The following is a 19,508-nucleotide window of genomic DNA, read 5'->3' on the forward strand; positions in this document are numbered from 1 at the left end:
AATGCATGTCCAGTGTTCTAACTCAAGCCAAAAGTTTCCATTAACCTTGTAGGGCTAGCTTGGAAAGAAACTTGTTTAATTTCATTTTATTGTGCTGCAATCCACAAGTCATAAATGGCCTGATATGCCAAATGACATCTGTGGGTGTTTTAGGCTGTGCCTTTAAAATTTTTCACAGATCTTGAGCAGAGAAGTAGTGAAGTGTAAACAAATCACTATTGGGTGTCAAAAGGAAAATAGAGATCATTCTAAACAACCTCATTGGAGAGATAAATACCCTAAGACTGGTTGTACCAAAACAATTCTTTTTCTCTTCTGGCTTCTTCACTTTGGAGAGATACTAATTTGCTTCTTGCTTGACTTTGGCTGCATTGTTTTGGTTAAGTCTAACAGCAACTTTCACTGCTCCTTTCTCCCTTCTTCGGACAGGGAAATAGGGGGGACACAGAAAAGGAGAAGCTAGTAGCTTCCCCTGGTCTTTGACCAGGGGGTTCTTGTGCTGTTTGTTAATCATAAATATCTGTCACTCTTGTAACCCCTGTATATTTTGTACATCTTCATTGCATTCCATTGTAGATTGCAAAACATTGTAGATTGTAAAAACAGCTTTCATTTGCTTCCACCTGAGTAGTTAGTGTTGGGGGGGAAATTTCAACCCACCACAACATCAAACCTAGATTCTGCAAGAGGAATAAAGTTCTTGAAATTCAATAGTGCACCTCTTAGGGAGAGCTCCTGATAGTGCCTCTGCTTTACTTATCTTTTCACATAAGTTGGTAACATAAATAAGGCAAAACAATCTAGAAAACTACTTCTGGAGATTGGCTACACTTTCCTAGGCCAAAAGAAAAATATGTAGATTGTTCATTTTTCATAGAAAATGCAATTATTTCCCCAAATATTAATTAGCATATTAGCAAATGTTTCAGTTTTAGATGACAAACTCCCATCACACAAAACCTGCAGCCTTCTGCTGATGCGATGACCTGCCAGTGTGGCATCATTACAGAACACCCTAAAGCAGCAAGCACTTACAGGCTGTTTGACCAGAAAGCATCAAAATTGCTGCATATTTGCTATTTAATCATTAACTCCTGCTCAGACATCTGCTGTAGACTTCCTGATGATACAGGTGTTCAAAAGAGGTAGAGGTGGTGCTTGAGTGGGTATATAGAAGCTCCACTACCTCACTGGAGTTCAAGAGCTACCTCCCGGCCCCTCTGAAAACAAGGAAGCTCTGATATCAGTGTCAAAAGAGCAAAGATTCAGCTCCAGCACAGCAATGGGATCCTTGCCAGGAAACTCCTGTGCTCAGGCAGAGTTTCAAAGTGTTGATGAAACCTCTGCACAACCACGTTGCTGTCAATGGCTGTGCAACCATCCAGAGCAGCTGCAGGGACGTGATCTTGCTTACCTCATTGAAACTTTGCAGCTCTATGAACACAAACTTCACTGGGGGCTGACAGGCACAAGAGCTTTTTTAAATTAGGAATGGTTACCTGGCATAGCTGAAGGTTTTGTTTTAACAGATAAACTCGGGTTTTCTTCCTTCCTCTGGGAATTCTTACCTTAGGTAGGCAAGAACCCTGATGCTAACATAAAAACCCAGCCAAACCAAAAAAAAAGTACAAATCCCACACAAACTTGGTTGCTTTTAAATTGCTAACAGACCGAAACTTTAAGCATATCACATTTCAGCCTGAAACCATTATGACCCCTGAAGAGAGATCCCTTAATGGAAGTACTGATATCCCCCTAACTATAGCAGCAGATGCTTCTATTAAAAAGATTACTTCATGTCCTGATCAGTTGCAGTTTAACATTAAAGTGCAGTTGCAGCTTAAATTAAACACAATTTCTTCTTGTTCCTAGTAAGCCCTTTTGTTCTTTTCTGTTGTTGTTGTTTGGGGTTTTGTTTTTGTTTTGGTGGGTTTTTGGTTGTTGTTGTTGTTGTTTTTCATTCCTCATGTCAGTGCATTAACAACTGCATACAGCTGCCAGAAGACTAAGCCGGTGTTTTTGAACAGTTCTTACCAGCTTTCTTCCAGATCTCCTCTGGCACATATCCAGACGCAGGCCTGTGAAGGAATTCCCGATGCGATTCTGCAGGAGGAGGGGGTGTGGAGAGAAAAAGAAAGCATCATAAGCAATGCTGGCTTGTTGAGAACAAGGATTAGAGAAATACCTTTTCCCTTTACTTATCACTCAGACAAAGAAAATCATGTGAAGTTTTTCTTTGCTCAAAATAAAACAGATGCCACAGCCACGGCTCACAAATGTCACCCAAGCCAGAGCAGCGTTTAGGATTCTAATGCCTCATCTTAAGCCAAGATCAGAGGAGTTTGATTTATTTTTACTTTACAACTCAACTCTCTGTGACAGTTTCCACGCTTTTAAGGTTGGTTTAAGGTTGGTTGGAGACCAACTGAGGGAGTGATGTGCTTCATCTTTTGTTATTACGTTTATGAAAAGGAAGAAGAAAGAGGGCAAGAGTCCAGTTTGGCACTTCTGCTCTCTGAAAACAGAATGGCTACTGACGAGCAGAGATAAAAGCCAAGATGTCATGGCAGTGATCAAATAAGCTGTCCAAAGAAAAAGGAAGGGGTGTTCCTCCATGTTCAGAGCTGTGTTTTCCTACATCTGAGCCCATGTTGGCAACTATGGCTGCATGAGTTTGAAAACCAGAACCTTTAGGGTAAGTGCCCTAAAAACATATGCTGCCTAACAACTTCACTGGAGCTGAAGCTTGTAACTCACCCATATATTTTAATCAGATTTTGACAGCTCTTTCCCCCTCTTCTCTGTTTTTTAAAGGCTTTAACCCCTGGGCCTGAGTGCAAGAGCTCTGAAATCACCAAGATCCCTTCCACACGGACTTCAAAGACGCAAGATCAGACGGTACAGAAAGAAAATTCACTTTGGCCTGAAATTTAGCATACAGGTTCTCAGCTGATGACAAGCTGCCCTCTTCAAATGCAATTTTAAAAGTGATTAACTATTTGTCAAAGTGGTAGAGGAAAAATAAAACAAAAAATCAAACCTGTACTGCTCATTGCTACAATTCCTATGGCCTCTGTGGTAGAATTCAATTGTCAAAATAAGATAACTTGATTTATTACACTGGAGATAAGGTTTGCATCTTTTTAGAGATGCTGCTAGGAATTACACATTCTGTTTGATGTTTGAAGTGTAGCAAGAGTACCTATGCTCTTCTTTAAGTACCAGTTTTTATCAGATATGTAATTTATGGGGGTTTTTGGGGGTATCTAAAAGCTGTTCTTCACTAACTTACTGTGTCCAGTTCGGGAGCCCCTAGCAGAGGAAGGATCTGGAGGTGCTGGAAGGTGTCCAGAGAAGGGCCAGGAGGATGAGCAGAGGGCTGGAGCTCCTCTCCTATGAGGACAGACTGAGGGAGTTGGGGTTGTTCAGTCTGGAGAAGAGAAGGCTCTGAGGAGATCTAATTGTGGCCTTCCGGTATCTGAAGGGGGCTACAAGAAAGCTGGGGAGGGACTTCTGAGGGTTTCAGGGAGTGATAGGACTGGGAGGAATGGAACAAAGCTAGGAATGGGTAGATTCAGATTGGATGTTAGGAAGAAGTTGTTCCCCATGAGGGTGGTGAGAGACTGGCACAGGTTGCCCAGGGAGGTGGTGGAAGCCTCATACCTGGAGGTTTTTGCAGCCAGGCTGGATGTGGCTGTGAGCAACCTGCTGTAGTGTGAGGTGTCCCTGCCCATGGCAGGGGAGTTGGAACTAAATGATCCTTGAGGTATCATCCAACTCAAACAATTCTATGATTCTAACTTGGTCAAAATGTAGCATTTTTAAGAAAAGAGTTTAATCACTAGTATTGCAAATCTTTTTTCCACACCACCATACATATCCATGCAGTACTGTTTACATGCAGTAGCCTACAGAACCTTAAACACATTTTAAAAGATGCCATTTAATATTACAGACAGCTAACAAAGATGGAAATGCCAGGGTCTGTGTCAGCTACACAGAGGGCAGGGAATCCCAATCCCTGTGCACTGCTCCACAGATGCAGCTCCTAGCAGATGAATCTGCATACACCGATGGGGCAGATCGAATCTTCCCATCTGACAAGCAGCTGAGTGGATTTCCCCAGCTCTTCTGTTTGTCACTGGAGCATGGGATGGAAGTAAAATGGATTTTTGCAGGCAGAACTTCACACCGTTAGAGCATCAAATGATGGGTGGGTGTGTGCAAGATTCTGCAAAACAGCTATTTACTCTGGCTTAATTGACTTGATTGAGGACTTCAGACCTGATGCTGAAAATGGGAAAATTCTCAGTACCACTTGGCTTGTGTGATTCTAGAGATGACACACATCCCTTGGAGGCTTTTAGACTTCCAGGCATGGTGCCAGTTCTGTCAGGGACAGAGGTGGCAGCAGAAAACATTGCTTGAGAGCTCAGGAAAACTGAAGGCAAAACATCCAAACACTCTCATTTGCATTTCCTACAATACCTGCAGCAACAGACCCAACCAGATTCCAAATGTGGCAGACAAGGGGTTTGTTGCGTTCATGGCTTGTACTGAGTTTTATCTCCTATTAAAGGTACTGTATCTGCTCCAAGGAGATCATAGCCTTGATTTAAGCCCTTTAGCATGTTACTCACAATTAAAACCAAAGAGTTGGGGAGCTGATTTTTTTGGTAAGCATGACTTTCCAAAAAAGGAATTTGATGACATAAATGACCAGATTGCCAGCTAATTGTTAAGATTTCCAAAACATAAACATCAATCAAGCTCTTATTCCAACCACAAATTCTTTACACGAGGAATGAGATCCTCTGCAAGAAGAATTAAATCAAGAGCTTATGAGAGTCTTTCCCATAGTTTGGACTCATGCACATAAAAAAAGACAAGAAGCACTTATGAAGACAATAAAAACCATATTTTCCAAGCAAGAAAAATATTACCAACATGGCTATTATTTAGTCAGCAGTGATGAGTCCATGCAAACAATCTTCTTTTCAGAGCTAAACTACAGGACATGGCCAGAGGATGTCTTATATCACTGTCACAGAATGCTAGGGATTGGTAGGGAACTCAAAATATCATCCAGTCCAAGGCCCCTGCCAGAGCAGGATCACCTAGAGGAGGTCACACAGGAATGCATCCAGGCAGGTTTTGAATGTCTCCAGAGAAGGAGACTCCACAACCTCTCTGGGCAGCCTGCTCCAGGGCTCTGTCACCCTCACAGTGAAAAAGATTTTCCTTATGTTCCCATGGAACCTTCTCTGCTCCAGCTTGCACCCACTGCCCCTTGGTCCTATCATTGGACATCACTGAGCAGAGCCTGGCTCCATCCTCCTGACACTGCCCTGCACATCTTTATAAACATAAATGAGGTGACCCCTCAGGCTCCTCCAAGGTAAAGAACTCCAGCTCCCTCAGCCCTTGCTCACAAGGGAGATGTTCCAGTCCCTTCACCACCTTTGTGACTCTGCACTGGACTCTTTCAAGCAGTTCCCTGAGCTCCTTCTTGAACAGAGGCACCCACAACTGAACACAATATTTCCCACATGGCTTCCCCAGGGGAGAGCAGAGGGGGAGGAGAACCTCTCTCAACCTACTAACTGTATCCCAGGATGCCACTGACCTTCTTGGCCACAAGGGCATGTTGCTGGCTCATGGTCATCAGAACCTTTAGGTGAATTGTGTTAAAACCATGGTAGTGTTCTCATTTGAAGAGAGTAAGAAAAGGAAAACCACCAACCTCAACCAAGAATGAAGTCAAACCCAAACACTGAACACCCAAACATGCAATGCTTCTGCCACTGCAGCCCAGTCTAGCAGCATCCAATGCAGCACACCACAACGCAGCACAACCCTCCCATGCAGGCAGGGGATTCAGAACAATACTTAACAGCACCAGTGACAAGCATTAGAGAGGCTTTACACTCTAGAATTGCAAGCTATAAATTATCCCATGTTGAGAATGCATATCACAACAATGCTGATGATCTGCAAACAGCACAGGTAAGATTTGATCATCATAGAATTGTTTCAGTTGGAAGAGGCCTTTAATATCATTGAGTCCAACTACCAACTCACCACCACCACACCCACTAAACCGTGTCCCCAGGTGCCATGTCTACATGTTATTTTAACACCTCCAGGGATGGCAACTCCACTGCTTCCCTGGGGAGCCTATACCAATGCCTGACCACTCTTGCAGTAAAGACATTTTCCTAATATCCAATCTAAACCTGCCCTGGTGCAACTCAAGGCCATTTCCTCACATCTTATCACTAGTTAATTGGGAGTAGAGACCAGCCCCCACCTCATTACGATCTCCTTTCAGGTGGCTGTAGAAGAATAATGGCAGCATGAATAGTGAGGCTCTGGTGGGAATGTCATGGCCAACACTCTAAGGATTAGGGTGAACAACCTTTGACAAAAAATAAACTAGCTCTGAAGGGGTTAACATTTCCAAATGTCTGAAGCAATGGCTAACCTATGTGTTTTTGACACATTCACACACTTCTGAGAATCCTGCCTTCCTGGGGCAAGTCCTGCAGGTATTGGCACTCTTCAGCTGGGAGATTTCAAACCCTGTTTTGTAAGATTTCCATTCAGATAAATTCAACAGACACAAAACATCAGCATCACTGCAGACCTTCTGATGTGTGCCTGCACCACTTATCTAGAGCCACAGCTGCATTCAATAAGGTTATAGATCTTGTTTATAACCCACAATGTTGAGGAACCCTCATCTTTAATTTATGTGGCTGTGTATTTCAGTATACAATGTCTGATATGTGCAATTATTCACTATTAGGATGAGAGCTGCAGTCCTGCTGCAGTGTGTAGTACTGAAATTCTTCAGCAGAAATGGAGGAGTCAGATGATGTATTATTCACTTCATAGACCATCACAGTTCATCAAGTGAATATATATAAAGTCTGAGTCATTTTTAGACTTTCATAAACATGTATTATTCAGACTGAGAAGAATGGACTCATCTTACCTTTCACACTCTCAGAGAATAATGAAAGCTTGTAAGCTGCTGTAGCTGGCTAATGCATGTATTGGATTACACTGCGTTAAAACAAATGATCAAATATTTAATTTGATTTCTTAATTAAAAATATCAACAGAGAAGTATTGATCAGATACTGTCATGCTCAACATGATTTACAAGGATGTGAATTTAAAAGAAGAACAAAAATCTTTGGCAGGAAAGAGGGGGGAAAAAAAAAGCCTGACTGGCTCAAAATGACAACCTGAATTTTCTTTCAGTTTGCTTTGGACTCAAAGTACCTGTGCTGAATTTCAGCTCAGAGCTTTCCAGTGAGAGCTATCCATGCAGACTGTGGCATGATGCTTATAGTGAGAACTTATCACTTCAGTGGTGTTTTAATCATAAAGAACAAGAAACAAAGGCACAGAATCACAGCACATATCTGGTTGGAAGAGACCTCAAAGATCATCCAGTCCACCCCTTGACCCAGTAGCCATAGGGGCCCCATTTTTTGCCCCTCTTGCTAGTGGAGATGACAAGGTGGATTTAAAGGGTGTATTTAAAAGGTGGATTTAAAAGGTGGATTGCCTTGATTTAAAAAAAAAACAAAAGAGGTACAAAGAGGACATTTGGAATCCCTGAACATTATTTACATCTTGTGGTATTTCATTTAAAATACTGGAGGAACTTCACACCCCCTTGTTTTAATTTCAAAACTAAGATGCAAAGCCCTGAACAAAAGAGCATCTCAAGACTCACAGACACTGTTCCATTTTATTACACCTCTGCATGGTACCAGTGTTCATTTTGGTTAACTAGATTGCTACCAGATTTGAGGAAATATGAGGATTACCTTTTCATAGACTCCAGAGTAAGTATTTTCTGCCTTACATGTCAGACATAAATATTTATGATTGATGTGGGTGCTGGATCACTGAAGCAACCCCAATTTCATATCCATGAATCTCAGAAGCAGGTTTCAAAGGCGAATAACCAAAATGGACAAGTTTGAATTGCAATAGTCTGCCTCCAACCAGCTCATACCCATGATACTGCAGAGGTGACTGGTGCTTCCAATGCCTATGCCTATGCCACCTAACATCTTTTTAAGCAATCAGACTTTGCTGTTTCCAATAATTCATCTTAACACAGACACAAGTCAAATAGGATCTAATTGCATGTTGTATCTTCATTTTATCTTCTGTTGCTGCTGTTCTGGTTATTATTGTTCTGGGATTATACTGTTACCTCTATAAAGTTTTGATGAATGTCTTGAGTTCCACTTTCTTTGGGGTAATTACAAAACCTTAATTTCCTTTCAGGATTCTTTGTTTCTTTACCTATACATGCAAGCACCATGGCCTGGTTCTCTTTGCATCACAGCTTTACTACATAAGGCTGACACCACCTTTGATCCAGGGGCTTCCTCAAACGTGGTATTGGGGAAGCTGCAGATGGGATCAATGTTTCAGATGGCCTATTTATGAGTCTACATTTAACACTCTTAGTTACAAGCAATGCTCCTTCCTGAGGAGTCCCTCTGGGGACTAGACTTTTATTAATGAAGTTGGGAACAGCATTTCCATAACCCTTCTTTTCAATGACTAAAGATCATTTGTAGAGCTATTGGCTCAGATCTTTTCTCACACACACACAGACACACAAAAGGTTTGTTTGTTATGAAGAGGCACTAAACATTACAGTGATAACTCTAGAGATTTACCAAGAGGAAGATGAAGAGGGTATTGGATTTGGTTTCCTGTTTTTCTATTTGCAATTAAATGAGTTTTAGATTTAGTAAGTTATTCTTAAGGAGAAAAGGAAAACACAGGTTTTAATTAACACAGCTGCAAAATAACACACACATGCAGTTCTACTGATGAGCACAGTTTCTGGTGATTTTGAGTAGATGGTATTTGATATGGACAATTTCTTTTATTAAAGGTAAATATTAGACAAGCAATCATAGTTTGCTGTTCTCTTCAAAAGAGCAGAGAACAATAAAAAAGCATCACTGAGATGTGTTCCTTTATCATGCCTGCCATAGAAGTGGGGGGTTAGGGTAGAAACAGACCAGCACATCAATAAATCACAAAAAGCCCACAAATTAAAAGCTTGTTTTGACACAGTTGAGTTGTCTTAGAGTAGTTGTGTGAGGTATCACACGAGTGTGAAGGGGGTAGAAGTCCACTTGATTGATCTGCTCCTCATAAGTGGCTCTGCAGCTTTAGCCAAACCCTGAGTGGCTCTATTTACACAGTGAACAGCATCCAAACTAGCTCAGACACACCTGTGTAGGCTGCAGCACTGGACACAGACCTAGGAGGATCACGTGAGCATGGCTGTGGGCATCCCAGACATTGTTTCTTTCTTATATAGAAACCAAGTACAGCTAAGTACTTTATATTTCCATATAAATAATGCTCTTTCTTTCTATTTCTCTTCATTTCTTTAGATGAGGTTATTTGATCCAAGAAGGTGAAAGCCCTTGGCTTCACAGTGCTATGCAATCCAGGAAACCCCCTGTGTTTCCTTCATCAAGCAGGCAAGGGAGAGAGATGGAAGGGATGGGGAGTCAGTGCACAATCAGTGCTCTGCCATCCCTACATGACAGTCTGTCCTTCCATCACACTACTTGTAGACACTGATGAATGGAAAGCAACTTACCAAACTACCAAATCAGCCCAAACCCCAAGTCACTGCACATATAAACAAGACTATTAGGGGACAAGAGTTCTATTCCATTCAGTTGTCAACAAAGAGTATGCCACTGCTATCACGGAAGAAGAATCAGAAGAACAAACACTCGGCTGAGATGAATGAGGAGAGGTAAACAATTTGAATGAGGATACTGTACCTAATGTAACTGGATCTGGATTCACTGGGCTCTGCTGTCTGGAATGACTACTGCTGCTGTTACCACCTTTTTTTAAATCCTCTGCATCACTGTACCGCCGTATCCAGTAATTGAGCTCCTCTCGGTCTGCTTCTTGACATCGCCGTAGGACAGTGAGAGACCGCCTCGTTTTTTCCACCATGTCCATTATGCAGTTTAACAGCTACTCACAGCAGTGGGTGGGGCAGAGAAACAACACAGAACATTTTATTCATTAACTGACAGAACACCCAAGAAAACATTCATGCGCTGAGTAATGCTTTAATAAGGAAGGAGTCTCCCTGCTGTCTCAGATGCAGCTGAAAATGTCCAGTCTTGTCTGAAGAACGACAATCCCTGCCTGTTTCACTGGTGATCCTGAACTCTACAGAGACAGATTTCTGGGGAAAAGGAGGAAAAGACTGAACAGGCTGCAGCCCCACAGAGGCCAGGCATTTGCTCTGGAAGTGATACCTAACAAATGTCGTAAGAGGCAAAAAAATTCAAAGAACAAATCCACTCTCTCCTAGATCCAGGCTTTGCAGAGCAGCAACCATTCCTCTTTTGGCAGCCTGGAATATTTAGGATACTGCAGTAGATACTTAACAGCAGGACCTGGGGGAAGCTGATTTCATCACCAACTCTTTCAAGACCTGTTCTAGGATTCAGATTTGTTCCAAAAAGACAAACTTTTAATTTCCTATCTCAGCAGAGCTCCTTTGGGACAATTATACAGAAGAGTACATTTAGCCCTTACGTGGTCAAGGTGTTTCCACTCTTCTGCCCATTCTCTGTCTGTTAGCCTGTGATCAATCATTTCTTCTTGACGTGTGCCATGCAACCCTGACAAAAAGGAGCACATCATATTTGCAGTGTTAGGAGTCCTCAGGGCAATGGGGAAAAAGGGGGGGGGGAAAAGAACCTATCAGACAAATCCATCATACATTACCTGATCTATTATCAGGAAGGGTCACCACAAAAATAAATGGACGTTTAAAACCTTTGCTCTAAATTCTCCTTAGCACTTTTCCACATGCGAGATGCTATTTTTTTTTACTGAATTTAGTATCTTCAATTCTGTAGGCTGCAAGATGACCTCTCAAAAAATGGAATGCCAGTCTCTGAATATATACAATTATAGCATATCTAGAACATTTAATCCAACATATAATTCCTTGTTTGCACTCCTTGGAGAAGGCAGCAAGACAATTCTTTGGTAACTTGGTACACTGAATGCTAGCTGTACTTCAGAAAGTTGAACAAAATACTGGCCTAAACTCAGTGTTATTTCCCTAAATGCAGTAATTGCTACCACGTCAACAGCGCATCATTAAGGGTTCATCCCTTCACAGATGTTTAAACAACATGTGGTTAAAATGTAGCACATCTATCAGAGCAGTTGACAACATGATACAACCACGCCAGTATTTATTATCAACACTCAGCAGAAACTGACACTTGCTCTTTGTTTAGCCTCCACTATACAGATGCTGAATATTTGTAAATGTTCCTCTCCAGTGAAGATTTGTTTAAAACAAGGAAGAATAGTAAGTGCAGATGTGAAGCAGGCTAGGCAAATCCAAAAGCATCAGGCATCCCAGTGAACCAAAATGTGCTGTGTGGGGTGCGATCGATGCTTCTGCTGTCTGCATCCTCTGCAGACACCCCCACACTGCACTGTACTGCACTCGAGATATGACACACAAAACACTTCTCCACAGGCTAGTAACATTCCTCTAGTCTAGGCTGAAATCAAGCTGTATCAATGTTGTTATTGTCACAAATGTGGCCTTAGAAGAAAAATAAAAGGCTCTACCTATCCTTGCCTGACAGATACCTGAGTGACTACCTGAAGGGAAGTTGTAGACAGGCGGAGGTTGGTCTCTTCTCCCAGGCAGCCAGCACCAGAACAAGAGGACACAGTCTCAGGCTGCACCAGGGGAGGTTTAAGCTGGAAGTCAGGAAGAAGTTCTATACAGAGAGAGTGATTGCCCATTGGAATGGGCTGCCCGGGGAGGTGATGGAGTCACCATCACTGGAGGTGTTCAGGAGGAGACCTGATGGGGTGCTTGGTGCCATGGTTTAGTTGTTTAGGTGGGTTGTATTGGTAGATGGGTTGGACACGATGATCTTGAAGGTCTCTTCCAACCTGGTTTATTCTATGTATTCTATTCTATGTATTCTATCTACACAGCTGTGAAAGCACACATCTCTCCTCCTTCTGACTCTCTTGCTTTAAAATGTAGTAAAGGTAATCCACCCATGTTTACAAATACAAATCTGAAACAGGGCCATGAGAAGCAGCTAGAGGGACACAGAGTTAAAAAGGCTACACCTGAATGGCAGGGATATTTAATCAGCAAAGCCCCTCCTGTTCACAACACAAAACATAACTGCAAGGAAAAGAGAAACCTCAAAAGACAATGCAGAAAATCAGCATGCCTTACCCATAGGTCTGTTTCTGTCCCTGAGGTCCCTGTGATTGGGGTGTCTGTATGAGTCCCTGTAGTGGTGGGCAATGGCCATATCATCCAAACGATAATGCTGAGGTGGAGGTGGGGTGGGATGAGGCAGACCATTGGGCTGATAAGATAAGCCATTATTTGGACTGTACCGCTGGCCTGGGCTAATAGTGCAGGGCCGCTTGCTTGGATGCTCTGAGTGCAAAGGCTCTCTGTCAAAGCCATTTTCTTTGGTTCTGAAAAACAAAACAAAGAAACTTTAAGTCACTTAGCAGAGCTGCTCTGGAACACACACCCCTGCCTACGTGTGTGGCCTCGGGAACTGAAGTTTGTTCCTTCACTTTGCTCCAAGTGTGTGGTGTTGCAGGACATTTCACAACGCTGTTTGTTGAAAGGACACAATGGACACATTCACCTTGCCCAGCTCTCCCTGTGATTTCAGAAGCACTGCAGGGTGAGCCTTCCTATGGAGGGCTTACAGCGCTGGGCTGCAGAGCAAGCAGCCTTCACTGAAGCCAAGGGCTGGTGGGATGGATACAGATGTAATTGCAAAGCTGAAACAGTCAACTGATAGGTGAAGCTAGGGGTTGAGAAATTCCTACTACAGACTTAAGGTAGTGAATGCCAGTGTACTGAGGCTCAACTATACCTAGTGACAGGATGAGATCCCATCAAGATCAATGTCACACTGAGGCTTTGGGCAAGAATGACTCCAGATGATGAGAAATGCTTCCTTCAGAGATTCTTGTACCATCTGGGCTATTGCAGTCGAAGGTGCTGTGACTGTCATTAATTTTGTAGGGAGATGTGGTTAGACTCAAGTACTCAATAAAGTTCAAGATTTCCCACCTCATTACTCTTAGAAGATTTATGTTCAGGCAAGGAGGAAGTGTTATCAGGGACAGGGACAGTTTTTTACATTATAGATACTCATTAATTCAATTAATAATCAGCTGTTTCTACTTTGCACCTCTGCCTGTGGACCTGCATCTCACACTGAACTCATTACTTCAACAGATTCACAACTCCTTTTAGGGAAGCTTCCCTTCACTCAACTATGGGGCTTTTTTACTAGTGGAACAAACCAAACCTATGAAATGTTAGCTTTGAACAGAAAGCTTATTGGGTAGAATAACTGCTGCAGGGGAATCTTTTCCTCCAGAAACCTTTATTAAACAGCTGATATATGCCAGCCTTTTTTAAAGAGAACTCTCTCCTTCATGGTTTATAGGCAGCATAATCTGTCTTCCTAGTAATAACAACATTTTTCCTTGCTGTCAGGAAGGTAAGTTTGATCTAATTTTCATGTTTGTCTGCTGCTAAAACCAACTGCCCTTCACAGACCCTCCCCCACAAACCATCCCCAGGGGACTGTCTGTGGAGAAACACTCAATGTATTAATTGTCGCCCTTCAATAGGTTCTCCTTTAATGTCAATGAGAGAAAGAATGAAACCAAATCTTTGATAACATCCAGTGGAAGAGAGGCAGAAAGTAAGATCTTGCAACTGCCAGCAGGAATATAAAATATACACAAATGTATCAAAGTCTCATCAGAACAGGAATCACTGGCAAATTTACTGCAGCTGAATCTATTGAAAATAGCAATAATAGACAAGGTACCCAAGAGTGACAGCATTCAGGTGCCTTGAGGTCAGCTTACTAATACTCTGCTGCTGATTTCAGTCCTTCTCCTTCCTCTGGGTCTCATCCCCTCAGGACAGCAGTGTTTCCCCAGATGCCTGACACTGAATGTGTAGAAAGCCTAACTGACACACTTTCTTGTTTTTCTTGCTCCTGCTGGTTGCATTTTCCTTGATGGGCACCCAGATCAACACTGTTGCTCAGAAAAGTGGCAACATGATAAAGATGGGCTCCCTCAGCTATGGGTCATTTTGCTTGGAGCCATGATTTAAAGACAATAGAATAGACAGCAGTCGTTACCCTGTACCCATTCATCAGACTTTAAGTTGTTTGCAAGTTATCATTTCAGTTTTAAGTGACTGCAATTTATGACCATGCAAAACTGCCTCGAGTGGGAAATCCTCACTTGATCAAAAGCATTTCACCAATTTCTAAGAACACTAAAGTCAGCTTGCTAGAAGGAGGCAAAGCTGTTCGTATGCTATGCAAGACGCCTTGATTATAATTGGATTTCCACCAACAAAGTCTTGATGGCCAACCAATGTTGGAATAAAATGCTTGCTTTGTTTGTAGTATTGTCTAACAGAAAAGATTGATATTGCCTGGCTAACAGTTCATATGAAGAAAATTCTTTGTAAATGCCTCATAATTACACATAGCTTGCAAGGAGCATAGCTCTGAGAGCTGTGAGCATCCTTCACTGTATTGAGATGAGGAGAAGCTTCTTCAAGTAAGATCTACCCAACAGAATTACTGGAGTTGGTATCTGTGCCCAAGCACCTTTAACATGAACTTCTTGTTGGTGTGCCACAGTTACAGCAAGCACAGCACATTTTAAAGTCACAAAGCAATCATAGCCACTCAATCAAAATCAAAGCTATTCTAACCCAGTTTTTTGCTATCCTATGTCCACTTTGTAGGCAAAAGTCACTATGTGAGATGGTCATATGCCATAGAGCCCTCTCCAACAAGCCCCAAAGATGGCTAATTAGCAAAAAAGTCTTCAGTAGTTAATGTATTTGGTATGATTTTTTTTTTATAACTGGCTACTCATTCACCAAAATAAAACCTCACATTAGTCCAAGTTCCTTTGCTTTACAACAGTGGAATGCAAAAGTTGTAAACAAAATATAGTGAAGGCTTTGTTCATGACATGTCATGAACAAATTACTAAAATGTGTTGTCTCCTCAGGTGTCACTTTTTCTCTCTTGCAGTGACTGATGGTTCCCAGTGTTATTACAGAAACAGATTGATCTTTTTAATGAGCTACTTTAATAGACTCCAAAATCTCACCGTGGCTGCTCATCCGTGTCAGACCATATGCACCAAGAAAACACTCAGTAAAACACAAAGCTCTGTTGTCAGATTGCTCCATAAAACCTCACATACAGTAGGCTTGGATATGCAGCTAAATAACCAGAACTGGAAAATGCACATGCAAAAAAAACCCAAAAGGTTCTGAAATTGTGAGCAGAAAATATTGCTGTATGTGGATTCTCTCCAACAACAAAAGAAAAAATCAAAAGGTGGATGTGGTTATGTGAAACACACACATTCCACCTCCTTTGCCCTGTCCCTTGGTGTGCTTTGCCTCTGCTAGAACCAAGAGGATGCAGTGACCTGTGACTGAAAGAAAAATGTAAATATGGAAAAAATGTGTGCCTATTTCTTTATCTATACACAACCACATCTATATTATAGCTTTAAAAAGTTTTATATATGTATATTTATATATATATATATAAAAAATATATATGTATGCATATATATAGATGCATATATGTAAGAGATATATATACACACACACACACACACACACACACACACACACACACATATCTTACATATATGCATATATATTATAACCCCTGGCAAGTGAGAAAGACACCACTGTTTACTAACCTCCAAATTACAATTTACTATCTCCAAACAGAATTATTCCAACTGCATTTAGTCCCCCCTGGAAAGATTCATAAAGTCATAGAATGGTTTAGGTTGGAAGGGACCTTAAAGATCACCCAGTTCCGACCTCCCTCCCATGGACGGGGACACCTTCCACTTGACCTCATCCAACCTGGTCCTGAACACCTGCAGGAAAGGGGCATCCATGTCCTTCCTGAGCAACCTGTTCCAGTGCCTCACCACCCTCACTCTAAAGGATTTCTTCCTAATCTTCAGTCTCAAGCTGCCCTCCTCAAGCTTCAATCCATTCCTTCTCATCCTGTCATTACAAGTCCTTGTAAAAAGTCCCTTCCCAGCTTTCTTGTAGCTCCCTTCAGCTACTGGAAGGCTGCTCTAAGGTCTCCCCAGAGCCTTCTCTTCTCCAAACTGGACAGCCCCAGGTTTCACATCCTGTCCCTGTAAGGGAGGTTCTCCAGTTCTCTGATCATCTCCATGGCCCTCCCTCTAGACCTGCTCCAGCAGTTCCATTCCCCATTCGGACACAGTACTCCACAGAGCAGAGGGGCAGAATCCCCTCCCTGTGCTGCTGCTCTCTGCTTTGGATGCAGCTCAGCACACAGCTGCCTGCTGCGCTACCAGCGACCATTGCTGGCTCCTGGGGAGTTCATCATCAACCAACACCTCCAAGTCCCTGTCCTCCAGGCTGTTCTCCTGCCACTCCTTGGCCAGACTGTATTTATGCTTGGGTTGTTACAACCCAGGTGCAGGACCTTGCACTTGGCCCTGTTGAACTTCATGAGTTTGGCTTGGGCCCACCTCTCAAGCCTATCCAAGTCTCTCTGGATGGCATCCCTTTCCTCCAGTGCTGTCAACCAGACCACACAGCTTGCTATCATCTGTTGCCTTTTAGTCACTTTTTCCATCTTCTAGCAACAGAATCACAGCAAAACCCCTCCCCCCCCATCCCCCCACCTTAGAGGAAGGATGCCTCATATTTTCCTTTGTATTTTTATTAGTACATTTGAAAACTACTTACATATCTAAACAAAAGGTTTATCTATTTCCAGATGTTTCCTCCTGCTTCTCTGTAAACAATTAAAATAATTAATAGTATAATGAGTATAAAGCCAGACAAGTATTTGGTTTCACTACTTGGTCTGGGCATGCTCTGACTCTGAGGACAGTTTTTTGTAGTTGATTTACTTACATTATCCAAATGAAAAGCTATGTGAACTCCCATACAGTAAATTTAAGAACCTTTCCAACAGGATCTTATTCTTTTTCACTAAACCTATAGTTAAAAGGCTATTGAGTGCACATGACCACTCCACTGAACTCCACTGTAAAGCTTTCATCATAGTCAAAAGAGAAGCAGTTGTGACGAACCGGTGTCAGGGTTCTTTGATACTGGGGGGAAGAAAATCAGCATATTGTTAAACTCAAGGCACCACTGCAAAGGGTGAGCTGGGCAGTCTCTTTCCAAGTCTTTCAAGGCAGCAAAGAATTTCAGAGTCAAAAAAGGATGGGGTTGTCTGAAATGCTGCTCCCTCCAAAGTAAGGAGTCTAACTTCAAGCAGCAGTCTACAGAGGCCGGCAGTTGTTACCTTTGTCACCTCAGAGCATGCAAGCCAGTGGGACACCCCACATTACAGCCCCCACCTAGGATCCCAGGAATTCAAACACAGGGTCTTACCCACAACACTAGCAGTTAAACTGTCCACCCCTCATCCCAAAAGCTGCATTAATACCTCAAGAGAAGCTGAAGACTCCTTCAGCTGGACACAGGCTTAGAGAGACTTCAGTTGTGAAACCAAAGGCGATGGCTCACCATCAGAGACTTCCAAGTTTCAAGAGCACCTCTGCATTTTTTGGCAGAACAGCATTATAAAAGTTCCACACTACAAAATCCATGGCAAACAAGCCCATGAAAAATCTAGTCTCTGGGCCTCCCAAAGGTACAATGTATATGCTAGCCAAAATTTCTAATGCTGTCATGGGAAGACAGTTAAAAACAAATAACCACAAGAGTATTTTCTTCAAACACTACACAAAGAACTTTATTCAAGCAAGGAAATTGGCCCACACCCCTAAAACTACTGTACTTCACACACATGCACTGCTCATGCATGGGCTTCTCCTCAGCTCTACAACAAAGCAGGTTTCAGTGAACATTTCTTCTGTTTGGAAGAAATACTCTGACACATATTGGACAGGTGGTCATGCAAACATGGCACAGCAGAAGGGCTCAAAGCCCTCACTACGCTCTGGAGACTGTCTTGTACTTCCCAAGGAGTGCCTCAGCCACTTCCCCATATTTACTGTTTAGTCCAACAAAATCTCAAGTACAAAGGACTTGCATATGGAACTGATCTGCTGCCTGTCACTTTGTGCAGCACACAAATACCATACCCCATACAGCAGACTCCTGGCTGGACAGTGCTACTTCTGTGTGAGTATGACCACAGTGTGTCCTCAGGTGAGTTTGCTGACTGAATCATCATCACATCATGTATTTATATACACTTGTGATACACCTCTGGAGTATCTATATATCCATGCATCCATCCTGCAGATGCAGGGCCTCCTGCAACTGGACAAGGGACAATCATTTTAAACTTAAAGCAGGGAGACTTTGACTAGCACTAGGGAAGGCATTTTTTACAGTGAGGGTGGTGAAACACTGAAATTGGTTGCCTAGAGGGGTGCTAGATGCCCCATCCCTGGAAACACCAAAAGACAGGTTGGATGGGGCTCTGAGCAACCTGATCTAGTTAAAGATGTCCCTGGAGTAGATACCTTTTTAAAGTGACCTTTAAAGGTCCCTTAGCAACCCAATCTATGCTATGATTCTATACACACATACGCAAAGGCAATCCAGCTCTTGCAAAGCTGTAATGAAGGCAAGACCTGCAAACCAGGAAACATCATCCCAGTTCCTCACCCTTACACTCTCCTCTTCCTAGTGGAGCTCAGCACATTTGTCCCATTGGACACTTGTGAGCAGGGTGTACAAGGTCATAGTGCTCACCTGTCTGGAGTTCGCCTCTTCCCGTTTTCGTTCACATCGAGAAGCAGCTCTGAGGAGTCAACAGGTGAGGTGGTGCTGGCATCCAGAAGCAGCTGTTCGTGCTGGGCGAGGTACTGGGCTGGGTTCTGCTTGGCTAGCCTTGCACAGTGCAGCAGCTCCCGCTGCAGCAGGGGCAGATTGGCCTGCAAGAATGGTGCATACGTTAAGAGGGTGGCTTGTAAGCAGTTCCAACAGAGATAAGCCAAAAAATCAGAAATCAAAGGAAAGCCTGATTTGAGATGAATCTGACATAAGCATCCTCAGTTAGGACTGCTGTGGGTAGCTTCCTGAAAGCTGGAAGCCTCCTTATAGGTCAGGTCATGGCTATGGTAAGTATGCATGGAAAGATAGAAGTGTACTGAAAATGGGAAAGCAAACTGTAGTTGCTGTGAGACAGCCAGGTTTCACATCTTAAGAAAGGGGAAAAGCACTGCCCTGGCTGACCTCATCCCTTTTCTTACTATCCAGACCCTGAGTTTCTATGGAGCAGTGTTTCAACAAGTGACAAACCTTCTTCAAAATATATTTCCTATTCAGATTTCTTTTGAAACTATAGGATCTGAAGATC

General features: G+C 42.7%; 1 protein-coding gene across 8 annotated transcripts in view; it reads right to left on the bottom strand.

Moving 5' to 3' along the window:
- RUNX1T1 (RUNX1 partner transcriptional co-repressor 1) overlaps positions 1–19,508 on the bottom strand; it is a 123,552-nt gene that overhangs the window by 19,603 nt on the left and 84,441 nt on the right. For all 8 annotated transcript variants that reach the window (XM_068165877.1, XM_068165879.1, XM_068165883.1 and 5 more), the window contains 5 exons: positions 18,902–19,083; positions 12,314–12,564; positions 10,624–10,709; positions 9,849–10,050; positions 2,035–2,103 (listed from right to left, as the gene is read on the bottom strand). In XM_068165877.1, coding sequence (XP_068021978.1) covers positions 2,035–2,103; positions 9,849–10,050; positions 10,624–10,709; positions 12,314–12,564; positions 18,902–19,083 — 790 coding nt within the window. The remainder of the gene's footprint in view (positions 1–2,034; positions 2,104–9,848; positions 10,051–10,623; positions 10,710–12,313; positions 12,565–18,901; positions 19,084–19,508) is intronic.

The sequence above is a fragment of the Melanerpes formicivorus genome, unplaced genomic scaffold (assembly GCF_026170545.1).
Source record: "Melanerpes formicivorus ecotype bairdi unplaced genomic scaffold, bMelFor1.0.p_v2 SCAF_94, whole genome shotgun sequence".
Classification (NCBI taxonomy): Eukaryota; Metazoa; Chordata; class Aves; order Piciformes; family Picidae; genus Melanerpes; species Melanerpes formicivorus.